The sequence below is a fragment of the Gobius niger genome, assembly GCF_951799975.1.
Source record: "Gobius niger genome assembly, chromosome: 16".
Taxonomy (NCBI): Eukaryota; Metazoa; Chordata; class Actinopteri; order Gobiiformes; family Gobiidae; genus Gobius; species Gobius niger.
In genome coordinates, this window is record NC_136867.1 from 11,192,216 (window position 1) to 11,217,935 (window position 25,720).

General features: G+C 43.3%; 1 protein-coding gene across 2 annotated transcripts in view; it reads right to left on the reverse strand.

Annotated features, from left to right (window-relative positions):
- Window positions 1-25,720, reverse strand: part of LOC306976419 (cysteine-rich motor neuron 1 protein) — a 38,721-nt gene that overhangs the window by 3,296 nt on the left and 9,705 nt on the right. For both annotated transcript variants that reach the window (XM_079574342.1, XM_079574341.1), the window contains exons 4-11: window positions 18,342-18,584; window positions 13,139-13,318; window positions 10,961-11,164; window positions 10,009-10,137; window positions 9,433-9,586; window positions 6,034-6,155; window positions 2,662-2,880; window positions 1,015-1,230 (exon numbers count right to left, since the gene is read on the reverse strand). In XM_079574342.1, the coding sequence (XP_079430468.1) occupies window positions 1,015-1,230; window positions 2,662-2,880; window positions 6,034-6,155; window positions 9,433-9,586; window positions 10,009-10,137; window positions 10,961-11,164; window positions 13,139-13,318; window positions 18,342-18,584 (1,467 nt within the window). The remainder of the gene's footprint in view (window positions 1-1,014; window positions 1,231-2,661; window positions 2,881-6,033; window positions 6,156-9,432; window positions 9,587-10,008; window positions 10,138-10,960; window positions 11,165-13,138; window positions 13,319-18,341; window positions 18,585-25,720) is intronic.

Sequence of the window (25,720 nt, forward strand, 5' to 3'; positions counted from 1 at the left end):
CATTTCCTAGTTATCCAGAGTGTTGTTGATTTCTGAAGATTTTTTTTTCTTTTCTAATTCATGCCGTCCTTACATTTGAAGATTTTAGTGGTGCTAGGCTAGTGCCTGGCTAGCACATGTCTATGGTAACTAGTAGCCTGCATTAAAAACAGTCTGACCCAAAACTGAGGCCGTATGTCAAAAATCCTAAAATATCCCTCTAACCTAACCTGGTTTTACCATACCCTCATCATTCCTTTCATACAAGGGTCTGGACTTTCTCAATTGAGCTCCGTTATCAGGTGGGAGGGGTGAACTCCTTTGAAACGATTGGATCTGATTTTTGCTAGCGTTTGGTCGTGACGTATGTAATGCACCCGAGTGAGTTAAGCGAGCCATCATAACTCTTGGGGACATTCCTTGCACATTCCAAGGCTTCAATTTTAATTTCTGGATGTTTAGGAGCCGAGCCAGGACGGATAGAAGAGCTTCCATTACTTTCGTATCCGCCGCCATTGCCAAACTACAACCCGCAAATCGGCGCAAATGCTTGACGTCAACACCCGCCTCCCCCGCTCGCTGAATGGCAGGTAGAAAGTCAACCGATGTAACGCAGCCACTGAGGTCAAGCTCAGACGCACATGCAGGGCAATTATAATTGACCGGAGTTTACGGATGGCTAAGGCCAGGCTACCTCTGACCCTGCTGACAAAAAGAAAGGCAGAGGGGTTATGGTTTTGAGACTTATGTTAAATACAACACCATCTCCTTTATCTTGCAGTCTTTCCATGGTCCTTTGCTGCCGTCTCCTTCAAAAATCCCAGTGCAAACCCAACCGGTCTTGGCTGGTTTCTTTATGAGCCTGACATAAAACTGCCCCGACGGAGCTACACGCAGGACCTTCCAAAACCACATGCTCCGAGCACTTTCCAATCAACTCCAGGCTGTTCCCACACTCTCATTGAAGCTTTTTTTATATATTTTTTTATGCCCCCCCCTCTCATTTCCTCTTTTGTCGGTCAATGTTTGGTTTACCTGGGCACACGTGGCAGCAGGTGTCCTTGTTCCTGATGGGAGCGTGACAAAGAGCCGGAGGACAGACTTCTGAATCACACAGGACTCTTCCCCTTTGACAGGTGCATCGCGTGCACTCGTCCAGGTCCCAGGTCTCTCCCTCCACGTAGAACTCTCCTCCCGGGGCTCTGCATACCACCATGTCCATGCCCTCGGCCTGGCCACTGCCCGACTCATCTGCAACGAGACGCATCGAATCAAACGACGGTAAAGGCAGGCATTTTGTAATAACTCCTGACAAACGGACATTTGTGGAGAGGCGTGACGCTGCATTGCTCAGAATCTTGTTTTCTCACAGCACGACATGGCATGCCGTTTAACAATGATAGAAATAATCACTTACATCTTGCTTTGAACTTTCAGCCCCACCAGCATTAGGCCAGTGCTGTAACTGCAGTGCTGCTACATATTATCATTTTTTTTTAAGTATTTCTGATTCTGACAAGACTACAGTTTACTCTGGTCATTTCTTCTTCTGCTGCCGAAACACTTCAATCTGTAGCGGTGGTGTCCCTTTAAGTGGACTTGGGCAGTGTCATATTTACAAGAGACACAGGAGACCTTTATCTGTTAAAACAAGCTCCAGGCAGTGAAGGTCCTAATTTATCTGAAAACATCCTTGTGAGAAGAGCGCGACATCTGCAAAAAGTTAGCCCTGTCCCCTGACTGCAACCAGTGTGTTACTTCCACAAGTTGAAGGCATTCTTTCATTACAAAATATTTAAAGTCGCCTAGTCAGATCTCCAGAAATATCATTCAAGGTTTGGGAAGTCTTTTTTTACTTTATCTGGAACATTATTGGCTAAAGTTTGATGAGAAGTAGCAGAAGTTGGCATCCCAACACCTCAACAAGAAAGTTCCACATTACCTCTTTCCCTCTGTTTACTTCCACTCACCAAGTCATAAACAAACATAATCGAGAAGTGAATCTAAATACCACCTGGAGAATACTAAGCAGGGTTGGACCTGGTTAGTAGAAATAATGCATAAAATTGTAAAATGACAAATAAATGAATGACAAAAAAGAAAAAAAGCGACAAATAAAAAATAAAAGAGATAAATAAAATCAACTTTGAGCATCTGGAAAAGCCCTGTTAACCCCCACCTGTACCGACCACATTTTTTCCAGTTTGGTTTTACCCAAATCTCAAAAAGTGTCAAATAAGGGACAAAAAAAACCCCAAAAAATCATGAAAATGCCACAAATCAGCGACAAAAATGTAATGAAAAAGCAAAAAAAAATCCATAAAAAAACAATAGTGACAAAAATGTGATGAAAAAGTGACAAAAATGTGACAAAAAAAAGCAACAAAAATGATGGAAATCAAATCTCTTGTACAGCATTTTGTGATTTTATCTGTGAAAAGCACTTACAAATAAACTTCACTTACTTACAAATGAGGCGTTACACTGACCTATAGGCTACAAGCTCCAGTCAAGAAGGTTTTAGATTTGCCAAACTTGAGAAAATGCGCTTGGTTAAGGCGGGGGTTAAGAGGTTAAGACATATGCCTTATTTTTGTGTTCACCGATAAATGACTCTGTCTGTGTACATGTAGAATTGTACAGTTTGAGAGTTGGATGGTCTTCGATGTTGCACAGACTTACCCTCGCAGGTGGGGCAGCACTGGTCCAGCCTGACCACTGGGTTGGCACAGCTGGGCACGGGGCAGGAGATGAGTACACACATCTCTCTCCCCGAGTGGCAGTAACAGTCTCTGCAGCCATCGTGCCAGCTGTCGCCCTCCTCGTAGCGGTGTCCATTAGACGTCAGGCAGAAGCTGGGCATCGGGACAGTCGCCGTGGTGACCGCGACCTGCTCGCTTTCTGAACACACACACACAACATAGACGAAACATTAAGAAACACACTTCAAAAAGGAAAGGCTTGATATTATAACATTCTCTAGGGCACATAGTTTAATACTGAGGTGGAACGGTCAAAATGTGTTGAATGGTAAAGTCTTATTAATTAACTAATGGATTGTGGAAGCATGTTTCCCACTAAAATGTTATAAATTGGTGGCATTGTTCAAATACAAGTGTCATCTGTCCTTTAGCAGCGTTCAGCATTTGCGGATTTTCTGCTTGGCTTCCTGCAACAGTGATTTAGCCACAGAGAAATATAGGATTCGGCTCTCCGTCTTAAATTATGACACTGAACTCCAGGAGGTTGTGAATGCTACCTATTGTTTGGTAAGGAAAGAGATCCGTGCTATGATATCTGAAAATCGCATTAGGGACATTGATGATTTAAATGTGTTTTAGTACGAGTGCATAAGTTATGGCTCTACAGACGCAGGAACGTTCTGAACTCTGCATTTGAACTTCCAGCACATGATTTAAATACGCAGTCGTAAAGAATGAACAAAGTGTATCAATGCACAATATAAATATAGAAGAACAAAACAAAAAAAACGTACCAAGACCTAAGCAAATGTGCTATTTTTCCCTGGTTGAAACATGAAATGTCCAGATCAGCACTAATACAATCTCCAAATGCATCTTCACTTTTTGCAAAACCATCTAACAATTGTAAAGCTTATCTACTTTTTTGGAAGTAAATGTAGTTAGTATATTGTTTGTTAAAGTTACTTAACCAGATTGAATGCTTCTCAGTGTAGATGCCCTGTATCGGTTTAGTGTGTGTTTACAAACAATGAGGGACCGCATATAACTTAAAACTGCTAGTTGTAATCCAAACTGATTCCCAACTTTCCTAATCCATTTCTATCACCATCCTAGTTCTTCGCAGGCATGTTTCACAACTTTCAGGGAGCAATACTGTCAGGGAAATGCAAACAACAACCAGCCTGCTAGTTCACAATCAATAACAATGCTTCACATTTAGATGCACAGCCCACAGTGGTCTTTTTTTGTCTGTTTTTACAGTATCCTGAAGGAGGGCAAAGTAAATTTCATTTCACTCCGAGGAAAAGAAAAGAAAGTACATGGCAAATCTGTCTTTAGCCCAATACTGACACAAATGTTTCACAATTAAAAGAACATTATATTTGATCACTATCTGTTTTCTGCTGACAAACGAGGTTAAATGATTCCTAAAGCTATTGAGGGGCTGGTGTGTAATCTAAAGCCTCCAATGTTCCACCGTTCAGACAGAGATATAGCCCTCCTCTGTTTGGTTTTAACTATGAAAACACATGCATGAAACGTTTCCCTTCTCCATAAATTCAGCTGTCCACAGAAAGGCCTGATCTGAGATCTTCTAACTCAGGTAAACACGGGACTATTTACAGAGGCTGCTGGTTCCGTTTGCGGAGATGGCGGGGCCCAGCTGCTGCCGCTGCCATGCGAAAACAGTAAAAGCGGCATTTTAGCCGAGAGAATATTTATAATGCGTCTGAACTGGCATCTAAATAAACATTTCCTCATAAAAACGTGGCACGCTTTTAACCTCGTGGGGTTTTTGGGTAAATCTAATTGCAGCAGCGCACGCAGCTAGGGCCCACGACAGCAACCAAAACAAGCGGACATAAAAGTGTGTGCAGAGGAGCAGGGAGAGGTCAGAGCAGCCCAGTGGCACAAACCCAACTCGACACGCCGCCTCTGCTATCTGCTCCCATCATTTCCCTTTTTTTTGTTTTTTTTTTACACCAGATACAAAGGAGCTCTTATGTGGGGAAAAAAAAGGTGATGATTTATGTTTAATTTTATGCCTGTGTATCCGATTCCCAGGACTTGCGCCATAGACACTCAGATCTCATAACAGGCTGTACATTTTGGTCTAGAACCGGTGCCACGAGGGGTTAGGGGAATAAAAAGCTCGTATTTGAAGCTGTGTAATTATAGAATTAGATTACAATTTATGGCCAGCAGTGGTTAAGACCTTAGATTGACTTTTAAGACTAGACTATGAGTCATTATAACCGGTGGTTACCAAAAGAGTGGGTTGCGATCAAAAGATGGTCTTGAGACTCGGAGCGTACAGAGTTTCAATTACCGTTCTTGAAGCCGATATTGTTTTAGAATAACTGGGGAAATGAAAAAGTCCATTAAAGCAGAACTAAGTAACTCATGCCCCTAGAGGCCATAAGCGCCACTGCATGTGTCGTATGGTGGTGCATGTTACGTTTTTTTACTCATTAATTGTCCGTAAGAGCAGTGCTTAATTTGATCCCCCATTTGGGGGAACGCATTCCCCCAATTCAGTTTTTTTCAGGGTAAAGGATCCGGGAAATATTTAGGAGGATCCGGCAAAAAATGTATCTGATATAATGGTGTTTAATGAGAGTGTTCCGGCAAATGTTTTGGCCTGTTCCCCCAATCCATTACATCAGACCAAAAGTGTTCCTGAAAATACTAATTTACAAATTAAGCACTGTGTAAGAGTAAATACTACGCTGACAGAAAAGACAAAGGGAGAGGGGGATATTGTACATTGTGCCACAACCCAATTACACAATGGAGATTTTTCACTCAAACTTGGCTGTAAATACTGCTAGTGTGGCGTTAGCCCGCAGTTTGCTTTGCCTGTTAACCTGTTAGCTTCTTCTTCTTTAGAGTTTTTTGGCAGTTGGCAACCAGATATTAGAGCATTAACCTTCTTAGCCTGTAAACTTCTTCTTCGTGATTCTATTAGTGTGTATTGGCACCTCCGACCCAGGGCAGGGAAAGTTGCAAAGGTGGAGGAGATGAAAGACCTCCCATTAACACTTGTATTACCCCCAGAGGGACTACGAAGAGCATTTATTAAGGGAAACAAGTTACTGTGAATGAATCAAAATTATGTCAGAATCTGTAATATCTATTTATGTTTTGTGGTTCAGGCATATTATTAGAAAAAAAAGCATTCAGTGGCATTTTCTTTGTTGTTTCTTTGATTTTACCTCGCAAAAAACATCAGCATCTTGGCAACCTTTCATGCACAGAGAAGCCATAGCGAATATTTCAAGCAATGAGTTCTGTTCAGATAGAAATTTGCCGGTCAAACCAGCTAAAACATGTGTATATTTTCCCTTGCCTTTACACATGCAGATGGAGCAGCCCTTCTTGTTCTGCCGATAGCCATCAGGGCAGTGCTTGTCACAGGTGAAGGGAGGGCACTTCACGCAGCGGCACATCTCGCATCCGTGCTTGTTCCTCCTGCAAAGATGCGCATAAAAAAAATAAAAAAACACAAACAAGAATCAGTCACAGGCCGCCGAACAAAGGCTGCACTATTTACGCACACAAGTCAACGTCGGGGACATGATGGTGTTGTGGTACAGTGAAAGCCAGATCCTCAAGCCGGGAATAATCACCATCTGGAGCTGCTTCCCCCCCCCCACTTCTCTATATTAGGTCCCTTTGAAGAGGGCCAAATAAAAGGGCAACACGTGAGATCCCCGCAGTTTCATACCTACCCAGAAAGTCTTGCGCGGAGCAATGTAAGCCAATTCAGATGCTTCCAATTCACCCGTTTACTGTCCTTAATGTCCAAAAAAGCCCCCTGGCAGCCACGCAAGAACATCCTAAGAGCAATTCTGAGCTGATTAGAGCACAAAGGGAAAGAAAACCCTGAGATTTGTATGCACACAAGCTGCATTTTTGAAAGGCAGTAAACAAACACTGAATGCGCAACTCTGTGGACTGACAGAAAATGCATAAAAGAAAGAAAAAGAAGCATGGCTGCAATTATCTGGCTAATAAAACATTAATGGGCCAAGCTAAAAAAGAACGTGGTATAGACTACTGTATGGAACTCCAGAAAGTGGTCTGACCGTTGCATGTGAAGCACAGCAACAGAGTGAGGGATTGACAGGAGCCCCACTGTACAAATACAGCAGGAGCAGTGACCTGAGAGCTAAGCCTTGTTTGAAGACGCTATGTGGAATGCTAAGCAGTACATGTGGGGGGCACAGAAGTGTACAGGGACTAACATAAATCGTATTGTGCCTGTAAACAATAAGCATCATGAGGAGTCAAAAAGCAGCCGTTGAGAGCACATCTGTAAAAACATTTTCTGTTACATGATAGCACATGCTCAGGTGATGGTATGAAGATACTATTTCAGGGTCCCGCTGTGTCCGGTGGGGCTTACGCTGCTATGTACAGGCAAACCTTTTTGTTTATCCAGGCTTGGTACTGGCCCGTGCAAGCAGGAGGTTTTTGGTCTGCATTTGTGCCTTGACCTCTTACCCCAAACCTTTCTCCAATTCGGCTATACCTAAATTTTAAAGCTTCTGTGCTGGTAAAGCAACAGTGAACATCTTACCTTTTTTTGTTGCATTGTCGTCGCATTTTTGATGCTCTTTTGTTACATTTTTGTTATATTATTGATGCTTTTCTGGTACATTTTTGTCCCTTTTTTGTCGCTCTTTAGTCACTATTTTGTAGTATTATTGTTGCTTTTTCTGTCACTTATTTGTTTTTTTTATCAGCTTTTCCATTGCTTTTGTGTTACTTTTTCATCGCTCTTTCGTCACATTTTTGTTGCATTTTCATCCTCGTCCCTGTTGCTATATTGACGCGTTTTTCCAAGAAGCTTTCAGATTTGGGTAAAGCCAAACCGGAGAAAAAGGCGTTCAGCTCAGGTGGCCATTAAGAGGTTAATATTTTCATGCTCATATTATTTATTTACAGTAATTAAAGAGTGGTAGTAGTTGGACAAAGTTGAGCAAAAAGTAGAGTGTCACTTCACACACAGCGATATCTCAATACTCAAATGACACATTACATTCAAAAGTTTGTCTGGGGGTTTTGGTCTTATGCAGCTGAACGCACACCGGATGTCATCAATACAAGCAGAGTAAACACAAGGCCTTTGTCTGTGCAGGCAGAGTGTTGGGGTCCAGTGAGAAGAGACAGTTCTCCATTGTGAAGCTGGCAAACTCTCTGAGGATTTCAGACTTCTAACAGCTCCGACCTAAACAGCTGCTTATGAAGGATAAACCCAGGACTTCCTGCTCTTTCCCCCTCCTCAGCCTCCGTCTTCTGGCACAGTGCACAGACACACCGGACCCATTTTAAACCCCGGGCCTTCATGGATGAGATACAAGATCATTTGGAAAACATAGTATATATGACTTTGGAATGCAGCTTTTTGTGCTGATGTATAACATTGTACAAAATGCTACAGAGGGTTGATTGATAGAAAGTTTGTGAGCGTTTGCCATAGATCGTTTCAGGTGTGAGGTGTTCCAGTCTTTATTCAATCCTACCTTGGGGCAGCAACTAATTAATTAATTTAAAGCAGTGCTAAGTAACTCATGCTCCTACAGGCTATAATCTCCGCTGCAGGTGTTGTAGCATGTTACGTTTTTTACTTATTAATTGTCCGTGAGAGTAAATACTCCGCTGACAGAAAAGACAAAGGAAGAGAGGGATATTGTACATACAATTACACAATGGAGATTTTTCTTTTTTTTTACTCAAACTTGGCTGTAAATACTGTTCAAGTGGTGCTAGCCCGCAGTTAGCTTTTCCTGCTAGCCTGTTAGCTTCTTCTCGTGATTCCATTAGTGTGTATTGGGGCCTCTGACCTGTAGGCAGGAAAGCTGCAATTGTGGTTTTCTGGCCAGAGACGAAAGAGGGGGACATGAAATCATCCCATCAACACTTGCACTACCCCCAGAGGGACTACGAAAAGGATTTATTTAAGGGACTATACAGAGTTTAAAAATGTTAAAATTATGACTTTTCCTCCCCCTACATGTTCCAGCCATGTCCTAATGTGTAGAATGAGCTCAGACCTATTCACCACAACTGCCTCTAAAATACAAATAATGCTGGTAATAATAGAAATGCAAAACATGAATGATTAAAACTAAAGACAGTACAAATTATGTGAAAGATTTGTGAGAAAATGTCTTGCTCATCTTGAGTTCAAAGCAAGTGCAAGCTGTTCGTATGTTTAGTAGGAGTGAGTCCAGATTTTGGAGTCAGCGACTGCAAAAGCACTGTTAGACCGGACATGTAAGTTTGTCAGGAGCTCCCATGTATCTACCGGTTTTAAACACACTAGTTACTCAAGGCCTTTCTTCAAAGACTGACTTTTTGCTCATTATTTTATGTTCAAAACAATGAGCCCAGAAAGTGAGAGAAGTGTCAAGGGACTACACAGAAGGGTTCCAGATGTGTGATTGCTGTGTATAAGCTCATAATGGAGAGGGGATGCAGGGGGCACGTGGTCAACTTTAAATGACCACCAAGGAGGGGCTTTTTGAAGTTCTACCTCATTTACAGAACGGACAAAGGCCACACTCAATTGTACAATGCTCATTCAGCTGAACTATCCACCTCTGCCTTGGGAGAATGCATTTGCAGATGTATGTTTTGCTTCCCACATTCCTTGATCTGTTATGTAATTTAAACAGGGTGATCCCCTTGAACGCTATGCAAACATGGGAGACAAATGGATGGATTGGATGGATGTACTCACACATAGCCGTAGGGACAGGTCTTGGTGCAGGTAAGAGGTCGGCACCTAGGCACTGGGATGCTGCACTCGCACACCTCGCAGCCGAAGTCGTCGCGCTCGTATCCCATGGGGCATTGCAGCGAGCAATACGTGGCTACGTCTGGACAGGAGTCATCTAAAAGGCAAAAGTCAATCACAAGTTAGAAATATGCAGTAAATTTGGCATTGAGTAGGTAAGCCCATTCAAATGATTATGTAATATTATATAAGCTGGCTGTATAGTCGTTATGGGCATTTTCAACCCCCTGGATATCTGTATAGGCCACAAACCGGTCGGGCACTAGTTCCGGTCATAAAGAGGTTGCGTAATATGAGGCTACACATTAGGCATAACTCAAGTAATGTCATGTATGTGCAGAGTATGTACAAATGCACATTCTTATTCTGTGAAGTCACCTTCTTCTTCAAACCGACATTAGTCTTGAGCAAACATAGGGTTAGCGTTCAAGTAAACCAAAATCCATCATGTTACAAATATGTTTCGGCAAGTCCAGCCCTGTAACACACACAACACACACCACATGCTGCACAACTTACTGCTGAGACACTGGCAGAGAAGGCATCCGTTTTCGTCCGTCAGGAAGCCGTAGGGACACTCGTTGCCCGACAGAGTGCAGTTCTCCAGCGGCGGACACAGCAGGGGGCTAACGGTCTCATAGGAGGGCTCTGAAAAGACACAGCAGTGACAGTTGGCTTTAAACGACAGAGAGGCATGTTTTTTTTTTTTTTTGAGCCTCAGGTGGACTACCTCATGTTGCTTTCTGAGCCAGGTCTAATAAGTACCTATTCACACTGCTCTTATTGTGGAGTAAACAGTGATTACGGATAAATGGGGGGCAATTACAGCGGGGTGGGTTGCTAGGTGAGAGGGATTAGACCCCAGTGTCGAAATGGCTCCAATTAATAACCTGTATAGGCGGAGATAATAGTGTCCCCGGCATTAGAGGCGCACTTTAGCAATGTCCAGACCTGAAATTATGATGAAGCCATGTGTGTTCTGCCGTGGACTGAAATCGCACAAAGATGAAATTCCCCATCACATGCGCACACACAGCGTCTCTACGAGAGCCTAATCTTCGCCACGTTCGCAACCCGACAAGCTGTAACTAATTACGCACAAAAAAAGGGGGATCCACCGCAATTATGTAGCCCCCCGCATTGAGGAGCAGGCCACAGACTGCAGCGCACAGGTGGGTCTCATTTTGGCGGGCAAAGGTAATAAAGGAGCACAAAGGACCCTGCAGCGCCAAGAATGCTCTGTGGCCTCCCCTTTAATGAGCTCTCAACCACTTCTGTAGCCCCGGAGCTGCAAGACGTGCGCACAATCCGTACTCGGATAAAAGCAGATGAAGTAACGTTAATGCAAGCTCATGTACAGTAGACCACTGCTCCAGACAGGTCCCTGAAAACGATGTCACGATGTGTGGCAAAAAGCCTGGGTGCTCATACGTACATAGGGAATAATTATGCATTGTTAGTGGGGTAGTACCTTCGCAGAATGGACAGCACTCTCCAGGGATCTTGACAGGGTTCTGGCAGCTCTGTTTGCAGGCCATAGCTGTGCAGTGAGGCTCTCCATCCACACACTGGCAGAAAGTGCAGTCGTCCTCTTTCCACTTCTCTTCATGAGTGCGCAGCTTATTATTCACCCAGCAGCTCGCCATAGTGCTATCCGTGGACAGTAATTCCACATCTGTAAGAGGTAAGCCAGGCGTAGACTGTGGTTAAAGGGGGGAAACAGAACAAGAAAAGCCTATGTTCTGATCAAAGTGATTAGTGAGATCGGGACTTGTGATAGAGCGTGCCCTGCCAGTGTCTAGTGAACTGTCCCAGTGCACTCCCATTGCGTGCATGCGGACAAGTTCAAGCAAGGTCAACGCCGGTCAAAGCAAGTGGTAGTGGTTCACACATAAAACCCTACTGTTCTGGGAAACCATTATAACACCTTTTTTACATACAAATACAAGTGTTTTTCCTGATATGTCACATTTAACTTAAAGTTTACATTTCTATGTGTTATGTTAGAGTGGAGAAGGAGGTCTATGCTGTGCACAGAAGTCCCCTCTGCCCATTCTGTTTTGGCTGCACTGGTTCCAACAGCATCTGGCTACGATTAACCAAAAAAGGATCTATTCTTTTGCGCTGGGAACATTTCATAATACAGTCTAATTCTTTAATACACTTTCAAATCCTGGAAAGGTTTTCGGTCTTATTCATGTTTTACTTTGAGTCGGCGGCAACGTCCCCCACCCCCCACCCCCCCATCCAAGCCATGCAGAGCACCAATACTGTACATCAGTTGTATCTGCTTAGTCAGCCCATCTAGGCCCATCTTGGCTTAACTGTTTTACCAGAATTGACATCTAAATATGACCCACTTTTGTTTCCAGTGAAAATGTACATGTGTATGTTTAAGATACAGTGTACCGTCTAGAATGTTTTAGGATGGGTCAAAGGCAGAGGCAAATGAGTCTACAAATACAAATAATTGTACTAATAGACATCTAAAATTGCTTATAACCGGAACAGTTGAGGTAAAGGCACTGACCCCCGAAAGCACTTTTTATAAAACAAACTAAACATTTTGACTTGTATAATGTCTTTATTAACGTGTCTGCACGAGATCCATTCTTGTGATTCACTGCATAGCTAACGTTATTTGTTCAACATAAATATTACAACCAGCATCTCTCGTGCAATATACCACATTTAAAGAAGTACTTCTGAAGTGAAAAGCAACAAGTAAAAGCAGCCATATGTAAGAGATCAAAGCATTCCATAGATGATAATGGCTACACATTCCAGGTGTACTGTACGTTCAACTGACTCTGACCTGACATGATCCGCCGCTATTTTTTCCTCTTTGGATTTTTGTCTTAAAAGAACCACGCAAACTGCACCATGGCCATGAATATGGATGCCATATGGACTACTTTGCTATCCTTCTCATCTACTCAACAAATTGCATTTTGAAGTATTTGTCAGAAAAGAGTAAGATAGAGAGATCAAATGGTAAAGTATTTATCGTCATGTGGATACGATTAGGTTAAAGGAGATAAAAGGTTATGAAGACCTCATGCTTACACTGTTCAAACTCTCCAAGTATTTCTTGACAAAAGAGCAATAGCAACCCCTCGACCCCCCACTTCTCCCTTTCCTTTTTTTTGAAGTATTTCTTTTACTTTGGCACAGTGACTTGGCATTCTTGTAATTGTCATGTCAAATTCATTGAATGTTATTTCAATGGAGTGGTGGGTTACTGGAGTTTATCATGGCAATGATGGGATAGACCAGCAAATTGTTTTACTCTTCTAAAGAGCATGGTCTCTTTCTCTCTCTCCCTCCCAAAGGGTGTGAGTGACAAGCAAATCTAAGAAATAATGCATGAGGTAATAATTTCAAAACATAATAGTTTATGAGAATATGAAGGAATGGTTGAAAGAGAGCAAATAAAATCACGCATATACCAAAGAAAGAGCATAGACTCAACACTGTTAAAGGAAGGGGAGAAGTTACAAAACTATGTTCTCAATGATAACAGGGATATCATTGTTAAGGAAGAGCACATATGACAGGAACATGATGACTAATATTTGTCCACACATTCTAGACCTTGCTAAATCTCTATCCAGCAGGCCACAAATGAACCGCAGTACTTGTAATTTACCTATGCAGACGGGGCAGCACTCTCCCTCTGGAACGTAGAAGTTCTCACAGTCCAGCTCGGCGCACTCAGCTTTGGAGCAAAAGGAGATGCCTCCGCGACACTGACACAGCCAGCATGGGTCCATCCGGTACACGTCCCCCTCCACGAACTCCTTCCCATTGTGCACGCACTTGGGGGTGACTGAGGGGAGAAGAAGCACAAACATGAAAAAGATCCATTTGGTTGGGATTAGCGTTGGAGAGCCATGTGGTTGTTTTGATCACAAACTTGAGCAACACAAAAAGACCCAGTGTTAAACAATCAATTACGGATTCATAAACAGACGTTTATTTTGTATTTTGCTGTCGGAGAGGTTTATGTGAAGCAAATGGCGGAGGACTAAAAAAGACGCTCTCAGGGTTGAATCGGCATTTGTCAGACAATGAAAGCCAAAGTCCCGAAGAGGAATTTCACAGGGAACTATCAGAGCTTTGAAAAGAGCTCCGGCCCTGTGGTGCTGAGTCAAAGGAAACTATAGTTGGCAGAGTCTGGGCTCAGTGGGTCGGTGGCAGGTAAATACTGGTCTTAAATTCAGTCAAAACGAGAGAGCCAGGCTGACGCTCCATGTATTATTCATAGGACAGTGCCCTGCAGTCTGGCTTCACTTTGTTTTGGACCACTCGTTTTCCCGATCTCAAGCTGGTGCTGCAGTTTTATACCATCTGGGTCCTTCGTGATAAGTGAAAGATATTATTCCACATAATACCTGTCAATCTCTGGGACATCTGAGTCCCAGAGCAGTAGTGTCTCAATGGTTGTGCGATCCCCGAACAATTTAAAGCAGAACTAGGTAACTCATGCCCCTAGAGGCCACAAGCGCCACTGCAGGTGTCGTAGCATGTTGCTTTTCTTTTTTACTCAATAATTGTCCGTGAGAGTAAATACTACACAGACAGAAAAGACAAAGGGAGAGAGGGATATTGTACATCCAATTTCACAATGGAGATCATTTTTGTAAATACTACTGGCGCTAGCCCGCAGTTAGCATTGCCTGTTAGCTTCTTATTCGTGATTCTATTAGTGTGTATTGGGGCCTTCGACCCGGTGCAAAGTTGCAAGGGTGGTTTTCTGGCCAGAGACACCGGGGGAGATGAAAGACCCCCAGAGGAACTACGAAAAGGATTTATTAAGGTAAACAGTTTACATAGTACTGCTTTAAGGTAGGCTGTGTGATCCTAGATCCCAGCCAATGTGTGCTGTTGCCGTGTTTATGAGCAAAGCACTCCACCTGCCTTGCCTCCAGTGTGTGTGTGTGTGTGTGTGTGTGTGCGGTGCGTGCATGTGTAGACTGATGTGTGCATGAAAGTATGCCTTTGAGAGCAGATGTGACTACAATTTATTTTTCTGGCCCATAGGCAGCACTGAACAGGACAGCTCAGGGTGAAAGGGGGCCATTTAAAATAATTGCCGTAGCCAGGACTCAAACTCATGACACGGATGACAGAACAGAATGGATTTTGCCACTAGGCATGCCCAAAGTGTGGCCCGGGGAGGGGGCAAATGTGGCCCTCAGACCAATTTTTGGTGGCCCTTAGGCTTCTTGTTGAATTGGCACACATCACCAGAGATGGTACGTTTTTACTACAAGTTTAATAATTCCAGACAATTAAACCTCAAAAACTAAAATTTTAGTGTGAGACAGAGCTGGCATGGAGGTTTCAAGCCAAATTAAAAGGTGTGGGGACCTCCATGCTTTATTCATGTCAATATGCGGCTCTCTGTGAACTTTATATCCATGCTTTCTGTTGTATAATTACATACATTGTTTATAAACTTGTTTTTTAAGTAGTGCATATTTACTAAGGTGCAAAGGTGACATAAGATATAAAAAAAAGAAAATACTACTTGAACTACTAGTGCTGCTATTACTACTACTACTACCACTACCGCCTCCACCACCACTACCACTACTACTACTACTAAAAACAATAATTTGATAAGAAATTCAGAGTGGGCTAAAGTAAATCCACAGAAGAGGAAAGGTAACAAATACAGAAAAATAAATGGGTTTCATTAATTAATTAATTCATTGGTTGTAATAAAACTATGACTTTACCAGAAACTGCTACCTTTAAATATCCAGTTATACAAGAAGCCCCAACACTTACCAAATCCTTTCACTATCCTTATTACTTCTCAATTATTAATTAGTAAACTATTGTGTTAACCAAAGAGACATCTTACATCATACATTAAACCACAGGCTAAACACTTTAATGGCTAAAAAGCAAGAGGAAAGACGACCGCATTACGTCTGAACTGTGGACAGATTCTGCATTCAAAAGTGCAATGGTGGTTTTGTGAGTCAGCATTGTGAGATCTTACCCACCACAGGGTAATCTCATCAAACACATGAGCAGCATTAGGGAAGTGAGGCCATGCGGTTATGTAAGTCCGTCTGCAGGCTCCACGCTACTTAGGGCCCGCAGTGGATGTATTGCACAGATGCAGACAGATGTGGGGCCAGCGGTTTCTATAAATGAGAGTTGGAGGTTACAGCTGTACGCCATACTGTCGGGCACAAGGCTGAGAAGAAAAAAAAAAGCTCGACCTGGCAAACTCAAGCTCTGATCTAATACAAAGCAGGTGAGTTCGGAGAGCAGGGAGCGAGCTGGAGATCGAAAATGTGTTTCCTGCTGGAGTTCTTTCTTTTGTAGTGCTTTTTTTTATGTAGTAAATGACCTGGCAGCGCTGGTCAAAGCTCAAAGCATTCAATAGGAAGTCACATGAGGCAACAATCCCTTGTGATTTCCGCCGTTTGCTAATAGTAATCCCTAAATCAACTTGTGGCAAAGACTCCACTCCACTGCGGGATGTTGGAAATGAAAGCAACGCAAAAGATTTAAAGTGAAATTATTTCAGTTGCATTTTGTGGTTACCAAGAAAAACAAACAGTAAATAATATCAGGCTTCATTACGTCACAGTGATGAAACGCACAATAGGGGCAAAACAGGCCACAGCTCCTGAACCTCTTTCGCAGTTAAGTATTGTTGCTCAATTCCTAACTGGAACTATGACCGACCGGCGTGTTCTCCTGGGCTCGCTCAGGGGATGAATGATGGGTGTTGCCAACGAGGCGATAAACAGTAAAGCTGGTTTGCATAGAGCGAAGTCAAAAATCGTATTGCATCACAATCGTCATAGATACAAGACAATAGCAGTGTTCGGAAGTTAAGGAAAGGGTATTTGGGGGGGATTGGTTCTCAAATTGGACTTATCATTACACCACTATCAAAGATTGTTTAACCTCTTAACCCCCACTTTAACCGAGCACATTTTCTCCAGTTTGGCTTCACCCAAATCTAAAAGCTTCTTGAAAAAGAGTCAAAATAGCAATACACAGGATCCACAGAGTTGTTACACCCAGTGCTTAATTTGTTAATTAGTGATGGATTTGGGGAACAGGCCAAAACATTTGCCGGAACAATCTCATTAACACGCCATTATATCACATCAAATCATTGCCGGATCCTTTACCCTGAAGAACTGAATGCAGGAATGCATTCTCCCAAATGGGGGCTCAAATTAAGCACTGGTTACATTCCTTACATCTGCTTTTGTTGAATAGAAGTGACTGTTAAGTGTGGAGTTTGCATGCTCTCTCTGTGTCTGGATGCTGCACTATGGTTGCCCACTGCTAGAAAAGTTTAAGCTTTGACGGCACACACCGCAATATTAAACAGTTAGGCTCTGAATAATGAAAGAGTCCACATTTTCTGCTGCATCGTTTTGCATTTTGTTCATCCTAAAACACAGCCGTCCATCTGAATTTGGTCATTAGGATCAAGGAAGCCAGACTTTCGCCTCCCTGCCCCAACTGACCCTGCCTATATATGTCAGTGTACAGTCAAGTGTAGCACAGGAACCCAGTCAGCCAGTTGAAACCGGACACAAACACTCCCCGACATGTGCCATTAAAAGCTCTGAAATCAGTTCGGACAGAGGAGGTGACCGGAGAGGTGAACCGACCGGAGGGGCCCCCCGCCTGGTGCGTGTCCCCCGTCTCTGTCCCTAGTCTAGGGGGAAACGCAGTCATGCAGCTCTAACGGGGCGACCGTGGACCCGCACAAAAGACATCAAGCCCGGGGCCCAAAGAGCAGCAGACACTTGTTATCAAAACACTGATCCCATGGCCCCCGCGTCCGTCATTCTGCCTCCGCCGGCCTGCCCCTCCGCATTACCCTCCCCGGCAGCAGGATGGGCCACATAAAAAGCATTCCCATCGATGAACTGTTGAACCGGCTCCCCTATAGGACGTGTGAGCAGACAGGCACCCTTTGACACAGCACTTCTGTTCAGCAAAAGTGAAAGCCTAAGCACTTTTCTGGTCAGTGGCCTCGTTAAGTCCATTAATTCCAGGACACAGCACTCGTTTATACGTGCGGAGGGCCCAGAATGGGAATTTGTTCTGTTGGTAAAACACGGAATATTTGTCAGGAGCGCAGAGTCAACACCGCGCCGGGTCCCCCTCCCCGCCTCGCTGACGTTTCCTGGCAGCCCCTCGACACGCCACTTGACTGTATACTGTAGGTGTTTTCTTTGACTTCAGAGCGTTTCTTATCAGTTGCGAAAAGGCCCCATTCAAAGAGCCGTTATCTCCGTGTTTTTCACAGGAATTGTTTAAGTACTGTTTATCTGCTATACGAGTCTATAAACTATACAGCCCAATGTCTTGTTTACTTTCCGCTTCACCCTCCGGGAGGACATCACAGTGAATCTGAATCCCAGCGGGGCAGTAAAAAAACAAATTAACGTCACATTGATTGCCAAGTTAAACATTCAGTTGTGGAATAGCTTGATCAAAATCTGTGCAATACGTTTGGCTCTTTGTGTGCCAAGGCTTTATCTCACAAAGCGGCACTGAACAGTTAATTAAAATTGTTTAACCAATTTCAAATTTCATGTGCTGTGTGTGGAGTCTGTTATCACAATAAAAATTCTATTTGCTAAATGGATTTTCTTATCTCATATTGTCCTATTTCTATGCAATCTCTGTACTGATTTTGAAAAACCTGATTGCACTTATTATTTTGAAGCTACATTTACCATAATAACATGCAACCTCCTCTTGTTGTTTCCCAGAAAATGAAGTCGTATCTCATCTTATTTATTTAGAAATGTTTTCAAAAGTCAAAAACATGTCAGGAGGCAGAGCAGAATTACCTTTCTGACACTCATAGGCGTCACAGCAGTCTCCCGGTTGGCCGCTGGCCTGGCTCGTCCTCTCTGCCCGTTGGCCGGCGGGACACTGGGGCTTTTGGCAGGTGCTGAAGTCACAGGTGCACTGTGGAGAGACGGAGGGACAGCAGCCAGCAGGAGGCGTGAAGCCACGAGCCAGGACGGAGTCTGAGGGACAGGACGGTGATGCCAGTGTGGGACAGGTGACATCTGAACACCTCAGCGCATCTGGGAGGGAACAAAGACACAGAAAGAAACGCTTAAATTAACAGAAGAACAAATCAATCATATATGGATGGAAATAGCAGTTCATTCACATCATTCAGCAGTCCTGTCCACCACATTACAACTATGACAGCTTTACAACATCCTGAGACACGCCGCCGCCGCCGCCACACTGCAGACACCACACGTCCCGTCTGTGCGGCCAAGCTGACCGGCTCCAAAACAGCCCCCCCGCCTCCTCTTCGAAAACCTACCATTAATACCAGCCTCGCTCCACACTTTCTTCTCCCCCTTCTACCCCAGTTAGCATACCGGGAGATGTTTGCCCATTCATTTGACAGAGCCCGGATAATAGCCCTGATCGCTCTTGTTAGGAGGGGAGAGTGGTATAGCCGTGCTGGGGTTCTGGGGCTCGTTGGTGTATTTTGGCGCGTAGTCAGGAAAAGTAAAGTGGTGCGCCCCTCTATGCCCGCATTGTACGAGAACAGTAGCCACCTTACAAATATTGGATTTCCCAAAAACCAAAGGCCACCGTTTATTTTTCTACAGAATGTCAGTGCGATGTATAGATTTCAGACTTAAAAAGCTATAATTTGACATTCTTTGGCAGCAAGTCGTTTTTCAGACACGTCAAAAAACAAAGTGCATTTTTCCAGGGGAGAGAGAGAGATGATGAATGGTAATGAAGAAAATCTCAATTTGTCTCATCATTGAAGCGTTTAATTACAGTGGATGAGACCGATTAGAATGTAAATCGTGGCATGCAGGACTGAAGTTGCATCATTTAGGTGCTGGTAGAGTTTCCAGGAGCCAATGGTTTTGTTAATGCTCTTCCCAGACTGGCAACGTCTCAGTTTGTTCAATGCTGCAGTAAAAAGTCTCTGGATGTGCTTCATTTTTTGGATCCTGACAGATTTTGCAAGCAGATGAGGTAGCTGGGGAACAGATCAGACAAACTGCCCAATAACTCAATAAAAAAAACGGACAACCATGGCGGCTGGATTTAAGTGGGTGTGGGGAACGGTACTGACACATATATTGGGAACAAGAAAAGTTATTCTGGCTGTACAAGTTAACTCAGCCAACCTGGGAACAGTGAGCAGCACCACAAAGCTTTCATTGATGAACTGTAGCAGAGCAGTGTCATAGAAAATGAAGAAAAGCATGAATTAAGGAGGGTCCAGCCTCTTAAATGGTTTTGGCCTAATTCCTTTGCTTCACTAAATAAACTGTCGTTAGACGTGACGACGGCCACTGTCTTACTTGAATTGTAGTCTGCTGTGGCTGCTCAGTTGAACATGGTTTTGCATATGAAAACGTCACGGTGGTTAAAGCTATACAAGTGTCTTGGAACCATCCCACACAATGTAGTGCTCTGAAAAACTCTTTCTGTGCATTGTGTGCGAGGCTGATTAGGCTTTCACTGCTGATAATGGCCGGGGTTAGAGTGCGCTGGGAAAAGCAGCTGCAGACACTGCATTGTCATTTAAATGTATACGATTGTATCCATCTGTGCAAAGAGTCCTGCTCTCACTGGTACAATTAATTCAATTTTCTACTTCTCTCTTTATAAACACAATAGGCAGACTGAAGAGTACAGAGAAGTCAGCAGCAAATGCATTATGTTCCACTGCTAACTCCAAAACGCCTGCAATTAGTGAGTCAGCAACCGCAAAACAATCTTACTATCACAATGGTGGCCGTCCTCCAGCTCCACACAAAGGCTGATTTGTTATGCTTGATAAATTGTCTTTGCCGATTAGCACACATGTGCTGTTGGCAGACTGTAAGATAACAGTAAACAAACTGGACAACCTTTGACCTCTCTCTATAACCTGCACACAATCACACACAGGTGGGATCCGGAAATGGATCCACTGCCAGAATGATTTCGTTTGTAAACAATGCATCTTTCTGAGATCACAGCGAGTCCAGAAAGTGAAATACTAAGTGGATTCTCAATAACCATTTTCTTCTGGTAAATTTGAGGTACAAGGAGCGCACTCTTTCCCCCGAACCAGCGTGGCCCGTTTGAGGCAGAGGAGGCCGTGTTGACAGTCTGAGTTTACTCATGGAAAAAGTGCACAATGTGAGTTCTGTTCAGCCAGTGCCTCTGGACCGGAGTCAGGCCAGAACAAAGCACTCTCAGTCCAGCTGCCCGACGAGCGTTTGGGGTTTGTCCTCAGGTTTGAGAGAGCTGCTCCCCAAAGTGACACACGAGGGCCGTCTCCAGGTCCAGGGCTGCGGGGGCCTGGCCACGTGCCCGGGCGGCAGTTAGATCAGACTGTGGAGTGTGTGTCAGAGAAGTGTGAGGAGACGACCGACGAGTAGGGGCCAAACAGCGCGGTCATCAATAGGAAGCACTTGTGGTTGAACTTCATTTTGACAACTGAATTTGTTTGTAAAGCTGAGGCAATTGTACAACACATTTAGGACACATTCCTCGGACACACACCCTTTCCTCAGTGTCTGACAGCCAATCAGATTACGCTCCTGTCCTGACAATGACTCAGAAGGACCTCTATCGGGCCGGCTTACGTCAACACAACACATGGGATATCAGGCTCTATATCTGGCCCTAAACACATATGAAAAGAATGAGCACAGTTTGCTCCTGGGCACTGCACATGTGAGGTATGAGTTAAGTCAAAGTCAAATGTCGTCACACGTGCCGTTGACCGAACAATATGTAACACAAGAGTGGCATTGGACCGGGATGAGTCACACGGAGGAAAGTGGCTCAACACAAGACATAGAGGAGCCTATTTAAAATGTAACAGTTCAGTACAAAAACAGGCCGAGACAAGTGTATTGGAATGGAAACATTGAATCATTTTATGTTTCGGAGGTTTTATGTGTCAAGAATGGCATTGACATCATAGAAAGTCAGAAGAAAGAGACTGAACACAACACCTTCATTTGGATGTTCATTTGAATAACTGTCACAAAAGCAGAAGATTTTCAGTATGTTGTACAATGTAAAAGTGCTCAGCCGCACGTCGCCTATGCCAGCATGGCATTGGTCGGCGCGCAGACACGGTCACCCTGCCAGTCTGTCGCCGTCTGCCCAGGACCATAACCACAAAGAGGCAGCAGCCAAGCAGAACTAAACACTCCTTCACCGGGGCAGGTGGGGAGCTACAAGTGTGAACAAGGCACCAGGGCTGCCACACTAGTCACGTAAACGTTTGGCACACTTTTGACATGGTACAGAATAAGAAAGGTTTTATGCTTTTGAGATGTGAAAACTACTTAAATTCAAGTTAAGCCTTGGCTGCTTTAACTTTCTGTCCGCTGATCATGATCATAAAAAAAGCTTATAAAAGAGACTCCGATTGTCCCATTGATTCTTAGTTGGCGAAGTTACCAAAAGGCGAACAGTAGACACTGCAGGTCCAGGCCAGTCCCATGTGTACTCGTCACTGTCGATATCAGAAGTTTTAGTTTAGAAAGTAAAGGAAAAACAGACATGTTGTTGTGCAATATCTGTTGTAAACACAAGGAGTTTTTGGAACTTTGAGATAATGCACTCTCACCAGGCAGAGGTTCCAAATCTTGTCAAGTAAACAATATCATATCTCTCTTCAAAGCATCATTCTGGCCCAATCAAGCTTCAGTGTCCACTTCTTACACAACACGACGTGCCTTGGCCTGAGAGCAAAGCCGCACTCCTCTCTTCCTGATTCTAGTAAACTTAATTGATTCCAAATGGATCATCTAAACACTTTTTTCCACTACAAAGCGTGCCATGGCCTTTCCTGACAGTGAGCAACAACAGGGGAATTCCTGCAGAACAGCAGCGGGGACCTTATCACCAGTCAAGTATGTAAACTATCTCCGAGTGTAAAATTGCCAAGACCCTGGGGCCTGTGTGACATAAATACTTCAACAACAAAAAAAAAAATGTTGTCTAGAAATTTGTGATATCCCATCTTCCTGTGTCTGCTCCCCGCCCCCTCGCAGCGCTTATCACTTCCTCTGGGTTTCCTGACATCTGCCTAATATGTCTGGGCCGCTGTTGTTTTGGACCGGGTTTGTTAGCAGCGCCGAGTGCCTGAAATTACAGATGCAAAAAGCGAAGCAGTCGAGACGTGGTTGCAGTCAGTGCGAGAGAAAGTAGTCGCCACAGAGAAAATGTGCGCTGATTAATGGTTTGGAGGTGGTCTGGTTTCACATCCGCTTAACAAGTGGGGACAGGCATTTTTCAATATTTACAGCCGGTATTAGCTGGTGAACACTAGCTGGGCATGCCAATGCACATCCTAACTAGGGGCAGTAAAAAAAGCGTCACAGCCCACAATCTGTGCTTAAAAAAACAAATCATTAAGTCACTTAAAGGTCCTATATCATGCAAAATCGACTTTTTGGAGCTTTTAGCCATGTTGTTATGCTATTTCCTTATCAAAAACACCCCCAGAGTGGTTTGTGGCTTCATTCACGGAGCTCTCAGTAATCCTCCTGAATCCTGCTCTCTGAGCAGCTGCTCCTCCCTCTCCTGGTGAACGACTGAGTGTTCAGTTGTGTCGTAACAACGGAACGGAAGTGCTTGACGTCTGTAATGTAATGTCTTAATTCTATGCTTACGGACGGATTTTAATTTGTAAAACAGCTTTTTCATTATTTCTGTCGTAAGAGAGAAACAAAGAGTAAAAAATTTAAAAAAAAAAAAAAAAAAAAAAAAAAAAAAGTATGTGCCCGAAGTGCTTCCAGGTCAGCTGTGGCCAAAACAAACACATCCCCTGAGCGTCTGAACAGATCAGTCATGTTTGCGCTGCAGCTGTGAAGATGGAGCTCGTTACCTACTCTGGACACCTGTTTTTTATTCTTAACTAACGATAATGTCACGGACGGAGAAAAAGAAGCGCGTTTGGCTACGACGACGAGGAGTTTATATTCAACCCTTTTCAGGAAGAGGCCACTCAGCTGTTTTTTTCTCCGGGATTCAGCGACTATCAGCCAAAATATTGTTTTTCTGTGACTGTCACTGATGGATGTTTGGTGAACCTTCGCCAGAATCAAAGTGGATTAACTTTTATAACCAAAGCGAGTCCCATAATGTAAACAGCGATGGAGCAGAGGGTGAGTCAATCCAAACGCGGGTTAGCTTGTGTGTTAGCATATTAGCATGTGTGTTAGCCATTTATGAAGCTGTGTTGCAGATGTCAACTCCGTATAACTGCATCGTGAAGTAACTTCACTTATTGTTGTTTATTTATATTACGGTAAAGTTGTATGCGCGGAGAGAGGGGGCGGAGTTAACTGAATCGAAGCGTTGTGTTTTCCGGGTTTGAAAAATAACTCCAGAAAACACTTATATTTATCACAAAAATGAGTGCTCCATAATGGTAGAGGTATAATATATCATATAAATGCCTATACTTAACTTTGGAATGGCTAAAATAGCATGATATAGCCCCTTTAAATAGTTGAACAAAAAAGCTGATATAATTTATCGGTCATGTTAGGAACCAGAACTTGATTTGGTCAGGTCTAGGTTTGGTTCGGATTACCTAGCTACAGGATTACCTAGTATTGAGCATGATTTATGAAGATGGAAACCTGTTCAAAATCCCTGGAATCAACCAGAATGAGCTAATGGGTCTAACCATTGAGTCACTTTCAAGAACTGGGATTTAAACCATAAATCCTATTCCCAAATGAAAGACTGTCAGCTGGATACACATTTAATTGCATACAGCACTACTTACAGTAGTGTGGTAAAGAATCATTGATCAAAATAAACAATGGACAACAATGCAATACTTTTCATTTGCTAATAGAATTAGCAGGTGTTTTTTTGCAAAGGTAAAATTACACCATGGAGTCAGAATCTCCACCTGATTCTCGTCATTTCTTGAAAAATTGTCCCTCTCCAAGTGGTCTTGGTAACGCAAAAACAAAACAGCAGCAATACAACCTCCTTGGTGAAGGTAATGATTACTTTTGTCTCCATGCAGGCACTATACTAAGAAGATCTAACAACAGCAGGAGCAGCCCCAGTCTGGCAGCTCAGGAAGCTCCTCTTGATGACAAAGGAAAACGTGGGTCGAGACTTCTAGACAAACAAGATAATTATCGCACGCAGACACACGCACACACCGAGATTATGATTTCAATTATGATGAGGGAGTGGCACTCACACGTGGTCATCTGGACCAACGGCACACGGCTACATGAGGGAAGAGGAAGGGGAACGCTGCTGCTTATAAAAGGTGTTGAAAAATGTTGTTTAAACTGTCATCTATCTATGTGTTTGGCAATGGGAGTCAGGAGAAACTTCTTAGCTTGAATTCACAGGGAATGAGTCAAAGAAATGCTTAATTAAAAGATTCTAAGGGAAATAGTTTGAAATGCACAGTTAGTGAAGTGTCTTTTGTTAATTGTGTCTCCTAGCCTCTTATGGACAAGTGTTGCAAATTAGCAGCTTTGCTATAACACTAAAAACAATGTATCTAGTTCATCCAATGTAATTGTTACGTCCATATCAAATATAAAAAAGTATGTAGGACTGTCAAACACCAAACTATAGACTTAAGGCTATTGTGACATTTTCTGTACAACAGTGGTCAGAAAGACAAATCCACAATGTGTTGGAAAATTTCATCCCGTAAATATAATTAAAAAAAATATGAAAACTTATGGAAAGTGTGCCTTCATTGTGAGCGACTCGATTTCCTCAGACCTAAACTTTGACTTTAATGATCACCAGCTCATCTCTAAGGAGATGTTTTTGCTTTGCAGCTGCTTTGTTCCATAGGTCACTGTAAAAAATACCATTGTCTGTGTTTAGCGTTAGGAGCATGTTTGGAATCAATGGCATGTTTCTGATGCCATTGATTCCAAACGTTTCATGAGTTTAGCTGCTCTTGTGAGAGCAACATGCGCCCTGGAATGTTCTGCAGTGTGGCTTTAAATGTGAGATTTAGTTGGTTTTAAAACTAAGGCTAAACCTCATTCATTCAGCCTTTAAGCACTTCCTTAAGCCAGCTCAGTTTGTTGTGTTAGAACTCAGACATTATTTACCCAGCATGCACTGGGGTCATTGAGTTCACACTACATCCCATTTTGTAAATGCCACTCAGGAGATATAGACACTACTTGGAGCCCATCGTTTTTGACACCTTGTAATCCAAATGAGG